At 45.2% G+C, this 16,316-nt stretch overlaps 2 protein-coding genes across 4 annotated transcripts in view; one reads left to right on the top strand and one right to left on the bottom strand.

Annotated features, from left to right (window-relative positions):
* MTOR (mechanistic target of rapamycin kinase) overlaps nt 1–16,316 on the bottom strand; it is a 103,853-nt gene that overhangs the window by 60,063 nt on the left and 27,474 nt on the right. For all 3 annotated transcript variants that reach the window (XM_024210561.3, XM_024210560.3, XM_029913528.1), the window contains 2 exons: nt 15,254–15,416; nt 15,003–15,148 (listed from right to left, as the gene is read on the bottom strand). In XM_024210561.3, coding sequence (XP_024066329.1) covers nt 15,003–15,148; nt 15,254–15,416 — 309 coding nt within the window. The remainder of the gene's footprint in view (nt 1–15,002; nt 15,149–15,253; nt 15,417–16,316) is intronic.
* ANGPTL7 (angiopoietin like 7) lies at nt 1,391–7,469 on the top strand. Its single transcript, XM_024210563.1, has 5 exons — nt 1,391–1,751; nt 4,491–4,591; nt 4,957–5,151; nt 6,108–6,306; nt 7,300–7,469. The coding sequence occupies exons 1-5, from the start codon at nt 1,391–1,393 to the stop codon at nt 7,467–7,469; spliced, it is 1,026 nt and encodes a 341-aa protein (XP_024066331.1).

Raw genomic sequence — 16,316 nt, forward strand, 5'->3', positions numbered from 1 at the left:
AGACCAGTGAGTGACTTCCATGTGGAACAAGATGGCTCAATTGTGTCTTTCACACTTTCTTCCTACCAGGCACAAGCGAGATTAATTGATTTTTTTAAAAACAGGCATCCATGACATTTACCATCGGAGCAGCCAGACTGAATCAAGCCCGTGCTCTATCTAGTCCCATCTCCTGCCTCCAACAGCAGCCAGGACAGATGCTTCAGAGGAAGATGTAACAATCCTTGTGGACGACAGTTATAGAATAATCTGCCGTAGGGAAAGTTTCTCCCTAACCCCAACAGCTAATGCATGGCTTATGTCCTGAATTATGAGGGTTTAATATGATTATTTTTAATCCTATATTTTATATAAAAACTGTGGATGCTCTAATTCTAATGTCTAATTCTTTTTCAAAAACCTGTTAGAATTCTGGCCTCAATATCAGCTCACCGGGTTAATTATATGTTGGGTAAAAAAATGCATTTCCTTTTGTGAGTGTTAAATTTGCTGCTTTTCAATGTTACAGAATGTCCCATGTTCTTGTATTATGAGAAAGGGTAAAAAGAGGCACATGATTTACCTGCTCTATACGGTCACCATTCTATACTGCCTCTTAGTCATCTCCTCTCTAAAGTGAACAGTTCCAAATCCTACAAGACACATACTCCAAGAACGACTGATCCTCTGGAGAGAGGAGGATTAGCTGTTTATGGGATGAAATGGCTAAAATGGTCTCTGCACCAGATCAAAACGGAAAAGCACCCAAGAGATACAGCTCATGTGGAATACTTTAAATAGGACTGTCAAAGCTAGGAGCATTCCCCACAGGAGTCACCTTGTTCAAATTGCTACAAAATCATCCCTGTTAGAGAGCCCTCTCATGTCCTGGACCTCCAATGCTGTTATGTTCTCTGACGTGCCAGACTTAGTCACCGGAAGGGCTAAAACCCAAATGGAAACTCCCATGAATTCCTAGCCCTCTCTCCCACCCCACAGGGCAGAGGTGCGTGGAGGGAAGTCTCCCCCTCCACCCCTTTTTTGGCCTAAGTCTGTGTTGATTTCAGCCCGTAGGCACTTGATATGAACAGATTAGCTGGGAGGGGCTAGAATGCTGTGTACGGCTGCAGGGGGGTGGAGGTACACAGGAGAAAAGATATTTAAGATGCTGAGAGATAGAGACTTCCAGAATGCACAGACTCCTACAGGAAAGGGCTGCAGAAGTCCCCTTTAGACTCCACCTTCACTGAGAGAGAGGGGGAGAGAAACAGAGTTAGGGCACCAGCGTGCTGTAGCACTTTCAGAAGAGTTTCATACGTGCCCTTGCTGCGCTCACAGCATCTGCAGTGGACTCAGTCAGAGAACTCAAGAGTTCTCACTGCTGAGAGTGAAAATGCCAGTGAAAGTCACTATGCAACTGGCATGGCTCTGTGTTATCACCTTGTCCTTGGCCATCTACCCAGCGTGGCTGCAGAAGCCTCCCAAGAGGAGAACGACCAACGGGAACACCCAGCTCAAACTGATGGGCTGCTGCGATGAGATGAAAGAGCTCAAGCTGCAGATAGCCAACCTGAGCACCATGCTGGGGTCGCTGAGCAAGAAGCAGGAAGACGACTGGGTGAATGTGGTTATGCAGGTGATGGAGCTGGAAGGGAGCACCAAGCAGATGGAGTCCCGGCTCATCGATGCCGAGAGCAAGTACTCCGAAATTAACAGCCAGATAGACATCATGCAGCTGCAGGCAGCCCAGACGGTCACGCAAACCTCAGCTGGTAAGGACGGAGCCTCTAAGCTCCCAGATGCGCCTCTTAATGCAGAACCCCAACTAACCACCAACTTTTAACCTATGCTAGCATGTCCCATTAACACAGCTGGTGACTGTGCCCACTGAATGCCAGTCTACCCAGTCTATGCATCCGAAGAAGTGAGATTTTTACTCACGAAAGCTTATGCCCAAATAAATCTGTTAGTCTTTAAGGTGCCACCAGACTCCTTGTTGTTTTTGTAGATACAGACTAACACGGCTACCCCCTGATACTAGTCTACCCAGTGCACTTCTGCAGACACAACAGCGCAAAAAGCTGCCAGGTTTATTTGGCCAGAAATCCATAGATCCAGTTATCAGTTTAATATCAGATATGCTCTGTTAAGGGTTGGGGGAGCAGAACAGATCCTGCAATTGCAGCGGGATGGACTCATTTAATACATCTCCCCTCCCCCCGCCCCCCAAAGTACTATGATCCCAATCTGAACAGAGAGGCAGTCAGTTTGTGTGGGAAAACTTCTGGCAATAATATGCCCATATCATTCAGAATGCTGGTAGGGGATCAGGGGTTAGTTAAACAATTGGAGACACTTCTAACCACCATTGCAGATGCAACACCATCTTTATGCCTGTCTGATCCAGAATAAAATAAAAAAAGACATCTTTTGAATAATAATTCTCAGAAATCCAAGGTTGTAGATTATGCAAAATCCCTGATATAACACAAACACATTTCAATAGCTTAAAATTCTCCCTCCTTCCCTGGTATAGTGTTGCAGGAAAGTTTCACAGCACATTTGCTTTGGATATGCTGAGGAAAGTCTACTCCAAAGGGAGACCATTCCAACAAGGTTAAACTTCCTTCTAAAGCCTACTATTGCCTGGGGTGGTTGTATGTGCTAAACACCGTAATTCTGGGTCTGTTTTACAACAGGGAAAAAAAAAAAATCTTAAACCACCAGTATTTACTAAGGTCTGCTTAAGGAAAAGGTTTAACGTCGTTAGTTTGGAAACACTGCTCACTATTTATATCGTCTTAAATAAACAGAAAGGTTTTACAGTAATGAGTCTCATCAGGGGTATAGTTAACGCCGCAATGTGGTTTTGTAAAATAAAGCAGCACACAGAGAAAGCCAGCCAAGTAGGGACTTGAGCAGCCAGATGCAGGGAATTCATGCCACCAGGTGAAAGTCATTCACCCTGCAATATGCTGAAAAAACTGTCAGGAGGGATAAATCCTCACCCTAGCTAGCTTCTCTCCCCTCCCGTAAAAGCAGCTGTGTGCACCACCTACCCTCAATCAGCTCCTATCCAGAGAGAAGGGGGGCTGCCAAGACTGAGATTCAGATGAGCTAAATGCCATCTCCCCCATCGCAAACTGTGATACAGAAACTATTGCGCAATGTGTTTTATTCACAAACTCAGCTAATCTGCCCAACCACATGATCAGCACAGGCAGCCGGTCTGGCCTGTCAGACAGGGACCTGTGTATAGAGGGGCAACGAATGTACGCTCTCATTCCCCAGCATGGACATTTTATTCACACGATGGTAATTTTAATACAAAACAGAAATGGCTGTGAAGGCTGGAGCTTTGTGCACTACAGTAAGAGGTTAGGAGACTATAAAGGTAACAGGTAATGGATGCTGTTTTGATTCTGCTAGTTACACATACAAGCCATTCGTTTCCTTGTATAGCACAGCATCTCTGTCCTTTACGCTTAGCCCTTTCCTCCCTGGATCTAGAATAGAGCTAATTAGAGCTCCCCATTTTAGTCTCCCTCACCCTACCATCATCTGCGCCCCGCGACTGTGGCCACCACACAAGAGCTTCAAGCACAAGGAGCCCCCCACAGATTCACTTCAGAGCAGGCCAGAGGGGTCGCTATTGAGCACCTGGCACTTCCTCCCTCTCAAAAGTGCTGCTTTCAAAATACCCCCACCTCCTGATGGGTGGGAGAAGAGAGAGACAAGACTGCATGCTGTAAAGTGCTAACGCAGCCCCCCAGAGCCAAGCACAAAGCCACTTCCTTGTATATTTTATAACCAAGCCAGAGATGACTAAATTACATTCAGCATTCTTTCCTGTGTGCTAGAATTTTAATGCCATCGTATTGTGCTGAGCAGCCACAGAAAGGGTTAAATCTTCATTTGCGTAGTGGAAAGATATTTTAAAGCGCACAAAAATATTTCCTACAGTTGTAGTAATGGATTATTTCAGCATCTGCAAATACTGTACCTAGCCCTATACATGCAATGGGGCTTTGCAATTTGCTTCAAGGCCTCATAACCACCCATCCAGCACCAGCCTGATCATCTCTCTCATTTTTAACAAGTGCTGTCTCATTTCATGGGCTTTCGAGTTCCTATGAGGAGTATTTTCTGTTTGGGGGCTGAAGACAAAAGGCTTAGAAATCCCACCTCCCACAGAAAGAACCTCATGTTCCAATGCTGCCACCTCTCTCTCTCTCTCTCACATGCAAACCCGACCAGCACCAATACTGCTGCCATACAGCTCATCTAGAGGTGAGCAGCCCCAGGCACTGATCAAAGCTACGCTGTTCCATGCACACATCACACCCCAGGCAGATTTTTCTCCACCCTTTTGCACTTCACTGGAGATGCAACAAAATGGCCCCTTTGAATGTTTATCTCAAGAACTGCGTTAAAGCCTTCGAGGACGCACATCCGCAGTAGGTGGCCCTTCTCCTGCTCAGCATCTTACTTCCTGTGTTTGATTCAAGTAGATGCTGTCTATGACTGCTCATCCCTTTACCAGAAGAATTACAGAATCTCCGGTGTTTACAAGCTGCCTCCAGATGAATTCTTGGGGAGCCCTGACCTAGAGGTGAGGATGCCATGCATACACCGTGCATGCCTTTGGTTCTAGCAGAGCTTCTTCAATACTGTACATGCGGAAAACACAGACTGAAGTCCAGTTTTTACAGTGTTGGGAGGGAGGGAGAGGGCATATTACATTTAAAATCCCTACAGGATCTTATATAGTAGGGATGGAGAGGATATACTGGAGAGAGAAAGGCTCAGAGCAAATCAGGTTTTCGTGCCTCTTTGCACAAACCAACAAACTCCCTTGACAGATGAGGTTTGGTGCAGAGTGTCTTGCTCCGCTTCCTGATCTTGTATACAATGAAATCGGAAGTGGGACCCTGTCACCCTGCTGACTGGTTAGCACTGCATCCTCTCTTGCTACAGGTGTATTGTGACATGGAGACAGACGGTGGTGGCTGGACCATCATCCAGAGGCGCAAAGTTGGCCTGATCTCTTTCAACAGAGACTGGAAACAATACAAGGAAGGATTTGGCAATATCCGGGGAGATTTCTGGCTAGGGAATGAAAATATCTATCGGCTCTCCAGACGCCCGACCCTGCTGCGAGTAGAGCTGGAGGTAATTCACAGGTTCTCACTTCCAGCAGCAAAAGCTTCTAGTGCACAGTGGTTCTTTGGTAGAAAGTGCAATCTCCTAACAGCGATGGAGGGCTAAAGGAGTCGCATATTTAGATTAGAGAGACTAATGCGAGAGAGACCTGGCAACAACATTAGGGGCACGACAGAAGCACATTCCCCAGGGTTTACTATCGGTGTAACAGAACCTTCACGGGGCTACAGATTGGATCTTGGGTGAGCCACAGACTCTAAAGGATTCTCAGGTGAATTTTGCCCATCACTGAAGTGAACAAGGTCATAGCCCAGGGCAGAGGGATTATGCTGCTGACCAGCTTTTAGGGATTTAAAGATCCACAGGGATGCCCAACTACAGATTGGAGGGACTCAAGGTCACTCCTTTGGGCAGGAGTGCTGCAGAGACAGCACACAGGGAGGAAGAAGTGCTTTGCATTGCCCAGCAGCAACTTCTCCAGTCTATTAATGGCTGGCGAGTTATTAATCAGTCCAGGTCATGACTGGAAGAATGGCAGTTGTAAGTGTAGGGCCTTGAGAGATGAGCATGGGGTAATGGACAAAATGGTGGTTTGTGAGGCTTCCAGAGAATCTAAACGCCACTCCCTGAGGGAGGAAAAACCAACTTGAGTGAGCCCACATTTAAGATAAGAAGTGTACCAGATTTCTGCGTATAGAACTTAATGTTAATGCAGACCACCTAGCAAACAGGATGCCTTGGTAATTCACCAGCCTGCTATGCTAAGTGAAAATTTGTTCATTCTAGTTTGTCATAGTGGAGTACCTGCAGTCTAGTCTGTAGTCTCTATTTTAAAAGAGAAATTACTATTGAAAACTCAGCTAACGTGCATCCCAGGTAAACACAGCTGCTAAAGTCTGCCTAGTACTTTTATTTTATTTAAAAACAGAATCTGTTTCCTCTTCACCCCTCTAATCCCGTGGCAGGACTGGGAAGGCAACATCCGCTACGCACAATATAACCAGTTCACCCTGAGCAACGAGTTGAATAGCTACCGCCTTTTCCTGGGGAACTACACCGGCAACACAGGGCGTGACTCACTAAGGTACCACAACAACACAGCCTTCAGCACCAAGGACAAGGACAACGACAAGTGTGTGGATGACTGTGTCGAGTTCCGTAAAGGTAAGGCACACAGATTCCTCCTCTGCAAGTGTTTGAACGAACCACGCTATGCACTTTCCACAGGAGTCAGGGTTTGCCCTGGTGTCTCTGGCCAATACTTGACCCACCTACACAGTTGTTAAGTGTACTGTGCATCAATTATCTGCTTGGCTATCCCAGAGGTGGGTGAGATTATCCCTGTATATTTTTTTATATTCAGTTATAGATGGAAGGTACTAAATAAATGTAAGATTATATATAAAATATGGGCTGCAGTGACGTGTAGAATTATGTTCATCTGGAGGTTCATGCACCTTGAGCTCTGCTCTATTCATGTTCTAATGAGAGCCTCTGGATGGAATATTCTATTCAGCTTTTTATACTGTGCTCATCACCAAGGTAATTGAGTGCTTTTGAACTTGCTCTTTTATTTTAAATTTCTTAATACAGCCCCAATATGTAGAGGGATAAGCTTCACCTCTGTAGGCTTTATGGTGAAGCAATTATAGCCCCCAGGGAAAAGTTTCTGAATTCAGCTGTTCTACTTTACTGTTGCCTTAGTTGCAAAGTAAACCCTCAGACAATTGCATTCAGATGCATACTAGAGCCAACCAGCTAAGAACACTAAACAGTGTCCTCTGCTGACCTTTTGTTTTTCAAAGAGGGAGAGAGAGAAGAAATGGAGATGAAACTTTCAAAGGTGCATCAAGCGCCTCAGACAAGAACTTTAACAAAGACACTGGGCTTATTTGGCTACATCATCTTGGTGATTTGCCCTGTTCATTGCATTTCTGAACTCTTCAAAGAAGGGCTCACCAGACAGTGTGTCTTGAATTTAGCTCCTGTCCCAATGTAATGTCAGTTGCCAAGGGCACAGGCTCCCAGAATGAATTCTGCACCCTGGCCCCTCTCCCACTTCTTCCCTGCAGAAGGAAAATTGTTCACATCATGAACACAGAACATCAGTGTTAACTAAATGGTAGACAAAGGCTTTCTCTGTTTGTTTCCTGCAAGGTGGATACTGGTACAACTGCTGCACAGATTCCAACCTGAATGGGGTTTACTACCGCAAAGGGGAACACACCAAAAACATGGATGGAATCACCTGGTATGGCTGGCATGGCTCAACCTACTCTCTGAAAAGAGTCGAGATGAAGATCCGCCCAGAGGATTTCCAACCCTAGGGGGAAGCAACACTCAATTGTAAAGCTACGGTGACACTGCTGCACTGAGGGGAAACAGCCTGGAATCTCAAAACCAGCCATTGAAATGGTTTACTTCATCTAGAAAGTGTGTGACCACAAGGGCTACATACACTGACTATGCATCACACATTAGTTCTGAGGCAGACACGGGAGAGAGGAAAGGTACCAACATTACTGTGGCTCAGCTCAGTTCTCTCCTCTTAAGGCATTCTCCCCCCAACAGGATACACACTATGTTAGAGTAGGCACATCCTGCAGTAGCAGCCTCTTCAGGAAGGATATGTTGTGGTTACACTAGCACTGGGATTTACATGGTTGCCTTATTATTTGACCAGTTAGAGTTTAGGAAAAAATGCAGCTTTTACCCTCCTTTTTGCCATCTCTGTAGTGTTTAGATTCATTGAGGGTGAATACAAATCTTGCCAAGGAAGGCAGTTTCTACCAAGACCCAAGAAACAGAGGAACGGGGCTTTTATTTCAAACCCTTCAAACATCTTAGAAATATCCACAATGAGATGTTCCTCCAGTGCATGTTAATTGGCCCATTCTCCCCATGCAGGAAAAGCTAGGTTGAAACTTTAGGCAATTGCATGTGGCACCTGCTCTTTCCTGAAGTCTCATCACCACCTTCCGGCCACTAGTCGCCCATGCAAGACTATACTCCCAGGGAGAGTGCTTTCTGGGAGATACCTCAAGTCCCATCTGCTCTAGGCTATGTGGAGGTGGGAGATCTATACTGGAAAGCACATGAGGGACTGGGATGCAACTCTCTGAGCTGCAATGAACTGATTTTCAACGTTACTAGTGTTCCTCTTGGAACACAGAAGGGCCATTTTGTGCCACCTCATCACACTATCAGCAAGACCAGGAGCGAACAGGGAGCAAACATAGCCAAAAGCCTTTTAACATTGACACTGTATTCCAAACCACAAGCGGGGGAGGGGGGGGGTGAAGGAGGGAAGGGAAGGGAAGGGTCTTTTAATATTTAATTGGAAAAAGGCAGGTTAATGGAAGTGCTAGTAAACAAGGGATCGAATAATATAGAGATTATGTGTGGCTCTAATACAGCAAAGGATCCTGGATAATATTACGCACTAAGAGAAGCAATCTCGAGTGGTTTGTGTTGTCACTGGAACCCAAGTTGTATTTAAAGCTTTACTCCATCGAATCTCTGTTTTATGATGCTTGATCCTGAAGTTCCACCTGCTTTTAACTTTCTGTTTTTACTTAAAAGAGAATCCAGATGTGGGAATATTTAACACTCTGCTTTATGGTTTACATGCATAGGATTATTCATCTTGGATCAGACCTCTGGTCCATGAAGAAAGCTCTATTGCCACCAGCTGTGACCAGTATTCGATGCTTTAGAGAAAAGGCAAAATACACCAGAAGAGGCACCTAGTAAATTTCGCAGTGCTGCCCACACGTCAGGGGGTGGGGTGGGAGAAAAGGAGCATGTTATTCCTTTCATTACGGTATTGAAAGTTCAAAGCAATGCATCTGGGAGCAGAGCTTTAACGGAAGCCAGAGAATCCTCAAGTGCCAAGGGAAATTAGAAACGTACAAAACTCCTCACTTGCTGGTGGGATGCCATACCTGGGAATTTCCAGGGTTGTTTTGGAGGGTTATTTTTTGTAAGCACTGCCTAAAGGTTCCACCTTGAAAACCAGCACATTCCATTTCCTTACCCAAGAGTGTCTTGAAAATGATGGTTAAAAAGGGCAGCCACACCGTTGCTTGAATATGTAGAAAAAGACGGTTATAGTTAATATATCTATTTTTATTCACTTTACAAAAACTGAGCTTGAGCCTAATTTAAAATTTTCTGTCTGATGTGGAACGGGAGATAAAGGTTTCCTGGGAAGTGTCTTATATATGTTGACTATTCATATTGTACATTGGAACAGCTTTGTCTACAAATATGCAGTCTGTGCAATGGATTTTTTTTATACCAAACTTTTCCATTTCTATAATAAACTCTCTCTCGTTTTTAAGCCTGTTTTCTTCAAGTCTTGTTCCTTAACTTGCTGTTTGATACAAACACCTCACACACACATGGAGGGATTAAGGTCAGGAAAAGGGAATACAGCAAGTTCTGAAGCATCCTAGCAGATGCAAGAGAGGCGAAGGGGTGAAAGCATATTGCAGAGAAGGCAAAAACAGCACAGCATGCGGCAGAAGCAAATATCTGTAAAGTAAACAAAGGTGAAAGCATAAATCTAAAAGCAAGCATCTTCAGAGAGCTTAAAAATCCACCGTATAAAGACCAAAGCAACTTGTTCGAGAGGCTGTGCCCTTCCTCACGCCTCAGAGAACTTCGTGCATTGATTGAAGAGGGAGAGAGGGGCATAGACCAATTCAAAGGGAAACATTCCTCCTAGTGCAAGTCAATGTGGAATTCTAACATACAGGACTCAAAGCTACAGATCCCTTGCTATCCTTTATCATTCTGATTACAGTAGCATTCACAATGTGCTATATATTGCTCCCCCATATAGGAAAACAGTAAGTTCGTTTAAATGAATAATTGTTTAACAGCATATTGCAGACTTGTACCCTTCTGTCCCACCTAAAGCTCTACAACAATCTATTTCCCTCATCTCCGCACCCCTGAGTGATCTCTTGAAGGCAGATTTCAGTAAGAAACTTGCTCATGCTTGTGTCCTTGTCTCTGATTCTCCCCAGGGAATAAAAGAGCGGCTCGGCTCCTTGTTTCAGACAATGACCTGAACACGGTTGCAAAGGCAGATGCTGCTCTGCACGAGTGCCGGAGTCTTTAAAACCAAGACTCCAGTTGTTAGGACTCAGCCTCAGCACAAAGAATAGGAAGCAAGTGAATAAATTAGCTATGGATTTCAGAGAGCCAGGCAGCGAGGGAGCTAGCATTCACTGATTAACAAAGAGTTACGTATCCCCGGGGAAAGATCCTTTCACAGGAACGTCCACCTCTCAAACTGAAATGATGGTTTGGCTGGCTGGGAGCAGTACACTTGACAAGTTTAGTAATTTGAATCTCTCAATATCTGAATCAAGCTCATACACAAGCTAGGAAGGAAAAATAAGGAAGCTAATAGAGAGCAGGACGTGCTGCTAAGTTGTGACTCAAATCCTGGCCATTCTCTGGGAAGTAACTTATAGCAGCACACACGGCCAGGTGTACACAGCAGGTAGGGAGGCTGGAAGGCTCGTTGTCCCACTACTTCACAATTGGGAACAGAAGGCTGGTAAAAATGGTTTTGCATTATGCTCTTATTCTACTTTGCCTTCCATTTTGAGGCAAGGCACAAAACCTTCAGTTTGCAGCCAGAGCCCCGAGAGTTGCTGAGTTGTTATACCTGCCTCTGGAAATTTCCATTACATGCGTCTGACGAAGTGGGTATTCACCCACGAAAGCTTATGCTCCAATACATCTGTTAGTCTTAAAGGTGCCACAGGACTCTGTTGCTTTTTACAGATCCAGACTACGGCTACCCCTCTGAGAGTTGCTGAATCGCTCTGCCCACCCCAATCTGCCACAACAGCATTTTCCACCTAGAGGGCAAGAGCCACGATGTTCACCCCAAAGCTGCACCTCCAAGACTGCTCCAACTCTGGTTATTTCTTCACCGAAAGAGCCTTGACTCCTGAAATGTTCAGGAAGTCTTCACCTTCCCACTCCCAAAGCAGCACTCAAGGCACTCGACAGACAGTTCAAATACAATGAACACCCAGAACAGACATATTAGAAGGCCAAGCAAAGTCACATTAACAACAAACAAGGAGGTGGGCGGAATGCAGGAGCAGACACCGATCACGCTAACATCTCTAAGAGTGGAGAGGGATAAACTGAGTGGACATGCAAGGGGAAGTCTTTGCTGCTTCAGGAATGGGTTTGAAAGGCAAAAAGAAGCTGGGGTTTTTATGTGACCTCCTCTTGGATGTGCCATGACCACCACTGCAGAGCAAGATGGCCACACCACCTGCAAACCCGGTGCTGCAATGGCATCGACTAATTCGCATTTGAAAGAACTTGCATCAGCTTTCCACCTGTCCCTCTTTTCCCTTACAGCTCTATCAGAGCCTGATAGAGACAACTCCATAGTATTCACCACTACAGTACAGCTATTTCTTCCGTCCTCATTACAAAGGGCCTGCCATTGGCACCTCACTAAATCCTGCTCAAGAGCCATAAATCCCGAGGTGTTTTATAACCACCTACAGTTATAGTGCCTTTGAGCCTGAATGCTCCCGAAGTACTTCACAAGCTATATTCAAACAGCACTGCAGAAACACAGCCATCAGTGGAAGGTGGCACCAACCAGTGGACGGCACACGGCACAGCAATTTTCTGGGAGGTGAGAACAGACAGATTTTGGCCTCCAAATTATACCTCTTACAAATAGTGCCATGGGACTTTTAATATTCCTGCAGTGCAGACAAGAGGTCTGTTGGCAAGATCTTGTCGAAGAGACTCTCCATCTGCCCTACCCACATTAACTTATCCCCCTCACAAGGTAGATGGACCAAGTTAACCCATGTAGGATCTGAAGCTGTGATTTCAGGGAGTCTCTGTTTCAAGCAAGATGTGTTGATCTTTAGTTACAGAGCCAGGACACATGCTACAGCAGGCTTGGTGGTACACAGGGGGGAGAAGTGGTGCTTATTTGGGGAATTCCACACATCTCCCCTCTGTATTTATCTAGGGCCCTGCAACTTCAGTTTCAATCTTTAAAAAAAAAAGCCACGTTTAACCATGTCAGGAATTTCAGACAGCTCTGGAGGGTGTGACCTGAGAGTGAACAACCCTTCATCTGGCCTCTCTGTACCCAGTCCTCCGGAGTCAGCCTTTAGAGTCCTAATGAAGAGAGACGTGTCCGTACTATGAGAATGGAAATCACAGACAGTCCGGGCTGCACATTGCCCATTGCAGGGCCTTCCTGCTACAGCAATAAAAGCTGCAGCCTCTCCAGGTTTGTCACTAGCATTTTAGACGTTTCATTTCTGACCGTTTTCAACCTGACAATTTGTCGCCAGCTGGCAATGACTGAACTGCCGCCAGTACAAAGCTGGAACCAGAACGGAGAGGGCCAAAAGGCTGCACCCCACCCCAATTCCAGCACATAAAGCAAGCCAGGGAGTTATAAAGTAGACAACCGATCCTAGGCATAATGGCTAAAATCTACTGAAAAATACGTCAATCGTGAGATACTAATAGGACCTTGGGGAACAAAAGCATTTGACAATATTACCTAGAAGTTATTGCTGTCTGGGCTGATATGAAATGAGAAAAATCAGGGAGGTGCTTTCTAGAGTTGTGCATTCTCAAGACAACACTTCAAAGGTAGCCTGGCCCTGCCAAGCTAACATAGTTTAACCAGAGCTCTCATGAAATTTTACTAGCCTAGACACAAAATCTTTTCTGCCACCCTTGTGATGTGATATTTTATTTGCCCATCCAAAAAACAGAAGTTCTTTGTGCTGGACAAGCAGAATTTTGAAAAGCTGAGCCAAGTCCAGGCAGTGAATAGAAATGCAGCCCTGCACAGCTGAGCACACCCTGGGGCTGCAGCCTGAAACTGCCCTTTGCAGCCAAAGAGTCAAAAGCCTCTAATATTTTTGCTCAAATATAAATATAATCTAATTCACCAGTTCAAATCCAGCCCAAGTCAGCTATAAACAAAAGCTCCTGATTCCCAGGCCTCTGCTCACCAGGAGAGTATGCATCTCTTTAACAGGCCATCTGTGTTGGCCTAGCATTCAGCTAGCTTTATCGCAGCATTTCCTAAATGTAGGATACAAAACACCACAGGAAGGTCAAGTAATACAGCAAAGTAAAGGTGACTGCTAAATGCCCTTTTCATTGGCTGCCTCTAGAACAGCAGAACAAATTTCATAAACAATGGCTTTTTAAAGTAATGCAGCAGCGGCAGATTTTTTCCCCCCACTAATGAACACGTGCTCTGGAAAATTCCTCACCAACCAACAGTTTAACAGTACCTCTAATTATTCAAGCTTAGGAGTGCAGAAGAAAAATTCACCAGGGTATGTTCTGTTACAGCAGCAGCTTTGGATGAGATATGAGCAAAAACAGCAAGTCTGTAGAGAGCTTTGGCAAAATCTGTGGAATTTATATTGTACTTGACCTCAGGCATTTCAACACCAGATGATATTTTAAGATGCAAGGAGGGTCAATTACAAAGATATTTATTAGCTTGTTATACTGAAATGTCTTTTGCTGCTACAACCAGGCCAAGTTATACAGAAAATTTGCTAATCCCAAACACACTACTGGAGTCCATGCAGTTCATAAATGGCCATTTACTTTCCTCCTAATCAGTCTTTTCAAAAACATGAGCAAAGGTATCATGTCCCAATATAAAGAATATTCTATTAACTGTTTGCAAATATAGCTACATTACTTAGGCGGAGCCTTTCTTTCAAGTGAATGGGAGGTTTGGGTGAAGCAGGTACATCTAGTCTAGAGAGAAACTTTTGCATCATGGCATTTTGATGCTTCCACCGTGATGACGCTGCCGTGGCATGTTCCCACAGCGTGGCCATTATATCATCACAAAACAACAGGATGTCACACATGGACTCCACAAGCTAGGCTTGCAGGGCATGATCCTGGAAAACAGAAGGTGCAGCAACACTACTCCTGCCACACTGCAAAATGCAGTGGTTGGTTATTCCAGTAGGACAATCACAAAAGAAATGGTTAATGTTGGCATTTAAGTAACAATATTAAGAGCACAAAAGGTACCATCCATTGTGATGGCTGGACAAACTGGTGGGAATTCAGACTTTTCTGTGGCGTATTTCACTTTGACTGGCTGCAGACTCGCCCAACAGTGCTTGATTTCATGATCAAAACTCTTCAGAATCAGACGGATTGAAAATCCCTTGTTGTGGGGGAGGTGGAGTGGGACACACACACTGTAATTCCTGGTTTTTCCTTAAACCCAGTCATTCCTGCCATCTCACTGATAAACACCAGTTTAGCCCAATTCGAAATACTCAGCTGCAACAATAGATACAAAAAAAGGCCAAGTTCATTTCCCAAAAGCTTTCTGCTCAGCTGCTGAGCTTCAGGTTCACGGACTGTGTTTCCTTTAAGGTGCAGAAACACCTTTCATCTACGTTTCAGCCACTCCCTGGGGACTCGCACCTAACCAGGGAACATCAGACAGAGTCCTCTGATCTGCTTCTGTAACTGCGTCCTGCAAAACTTCAGCAGGTTCCAGCTCATTGAGAGAGGGAAATAACCAACTCCCAGACGCTGGCTCACACCAGAATTTTTACAGCACAGAAAGAGAAACGAACTCGACAGGTGTGAGTGTGCACAATCTGCAAGCTACAGATGCCCCCTTGAAAGCAAACAATCTGCTAATCTACACACTGGACCCCATGGCCGAGACTCTAAATCTCTTTTTGCTGCCTGAGAGTGGAGTGGGTCTACTGTAAACGACAACAGCGGGCAGGGGAAGTTTGGTGGAAGTCAGGCACAACCAGAACTGATGAGAGTCACGCTACCTGATGAGAGACTCCAGAATAGCTGGGGTGGGGCCCTTCTGAAACTCCAGCTCTTTGTAGTGCAGGGCCTTAGCATAGGCACGGCATTTGGCAGCTCTTTCCCCCAACAGGACAATGCCATTATCATCTCTTAATGGCAACGGACCCTGGAGAGGAACAGGTCAGAATCAGAAATCGAGTGGGGGTGCAGGAAGGGAGGACAGCGTGTAAGGATAATCACCCCCATCCCGCAATGAGGGGCTCTCTTTTACCTTGTCACTGTGCTCCATGAATTCTGCCAAGTTCAGCAGGGTCTGAGTCACCTCAGCAATATCCTGAGAAGTGAGGGCCAACTCAATGCTTCGGATCAGCTCATCCTGTTGGTCTTCATTCAGCTCGGACCAGCAGGAAACGAAGGCAGCATTGAAGAGATCTCTGAGGATGGAGGCAAAACAGGATTAGAGGAAGGGATTAACCATTCACTGTAAAACCAACTTCTGTTCTCCTGCTGTGGGCTGAGCTCCTGTGTTCAGCTCAGGGCCACTGCTGAGTTATGCGGAAGCCAGCATGACGACAAAACTGAGGTTGTGGTCACTGAAGATGGCCTGGCTTTTTTTAAATAAGAGATTTTAACCCTTCCAAATTCTAAACACAGATAATTGCACTATGCCTCTTTCGATTCCCTTTGAAGTTTGACAGATATGGAATTCTTCACTGCCATTCCTAAGCCGTTGTGTAGTATTGCCATGCCCTAAACATCTACTCTGTTCCACCCCAGATGTAATGACATTTCAGTAGTACCCTCAGTGATTTCCGTACTGCATATAGGTTGAGTGATCTTTCTGTAACGCACTTTAAGAACCATCTGGGTGAGAGATACTGTACAAACAGAAGGTCACTTGGCGACAGGATTTCAGTCTAACTAGTACTTAGAACACAGGACTGGGAGCCAGGAGTTCCTGAGTTCTAATCCCAGCTCTGACAGTTTCTCTCCATGGCCTTGGACAAGTCACCTCTGCCTCAGTCTCCCTTCACAAGAGGGAGGTAGGATGCTCATATGTGCTCTGGGGATATATTTGGAGACTATTATTAGTGGACCAGAATATTTTAAGTAATTTTACTTTTGTCTTTAGATGGGGAGTGAAAATGAGGGTGGAGTCCTTTGTGGATTGACCCTCGGGCCGTGGCCCAACAAGAGGTTTTACAAACCCTTTCCACCATCCTCGGATAGAGTTCTACATAAAATTGGCGCTCCAATATGAGGCTTATCACTTGCTGCCTCAGCATTCTGCCTGCTGCTGAAACTATTTCAGGGATTCTGTAGAGAATCAAAGT

The sequence above is a fragment of the Terrapene carolina genome, unplaced genomic scaffold (genome assembly GCF_002925995.2).
Source record: "Terrapene carolina triunguis isolate 2854851 unplaced genomic scaffold, T_m_triunguis-2.0 Scaffold714, whole genome shotgun sequence".
NCBI classification, from domain to species: domain Eukaryota; kingdom Metazoa; phylum Chordata; order Testudines; family Emydidae; genus Terrapene; species Terrapene triunguis.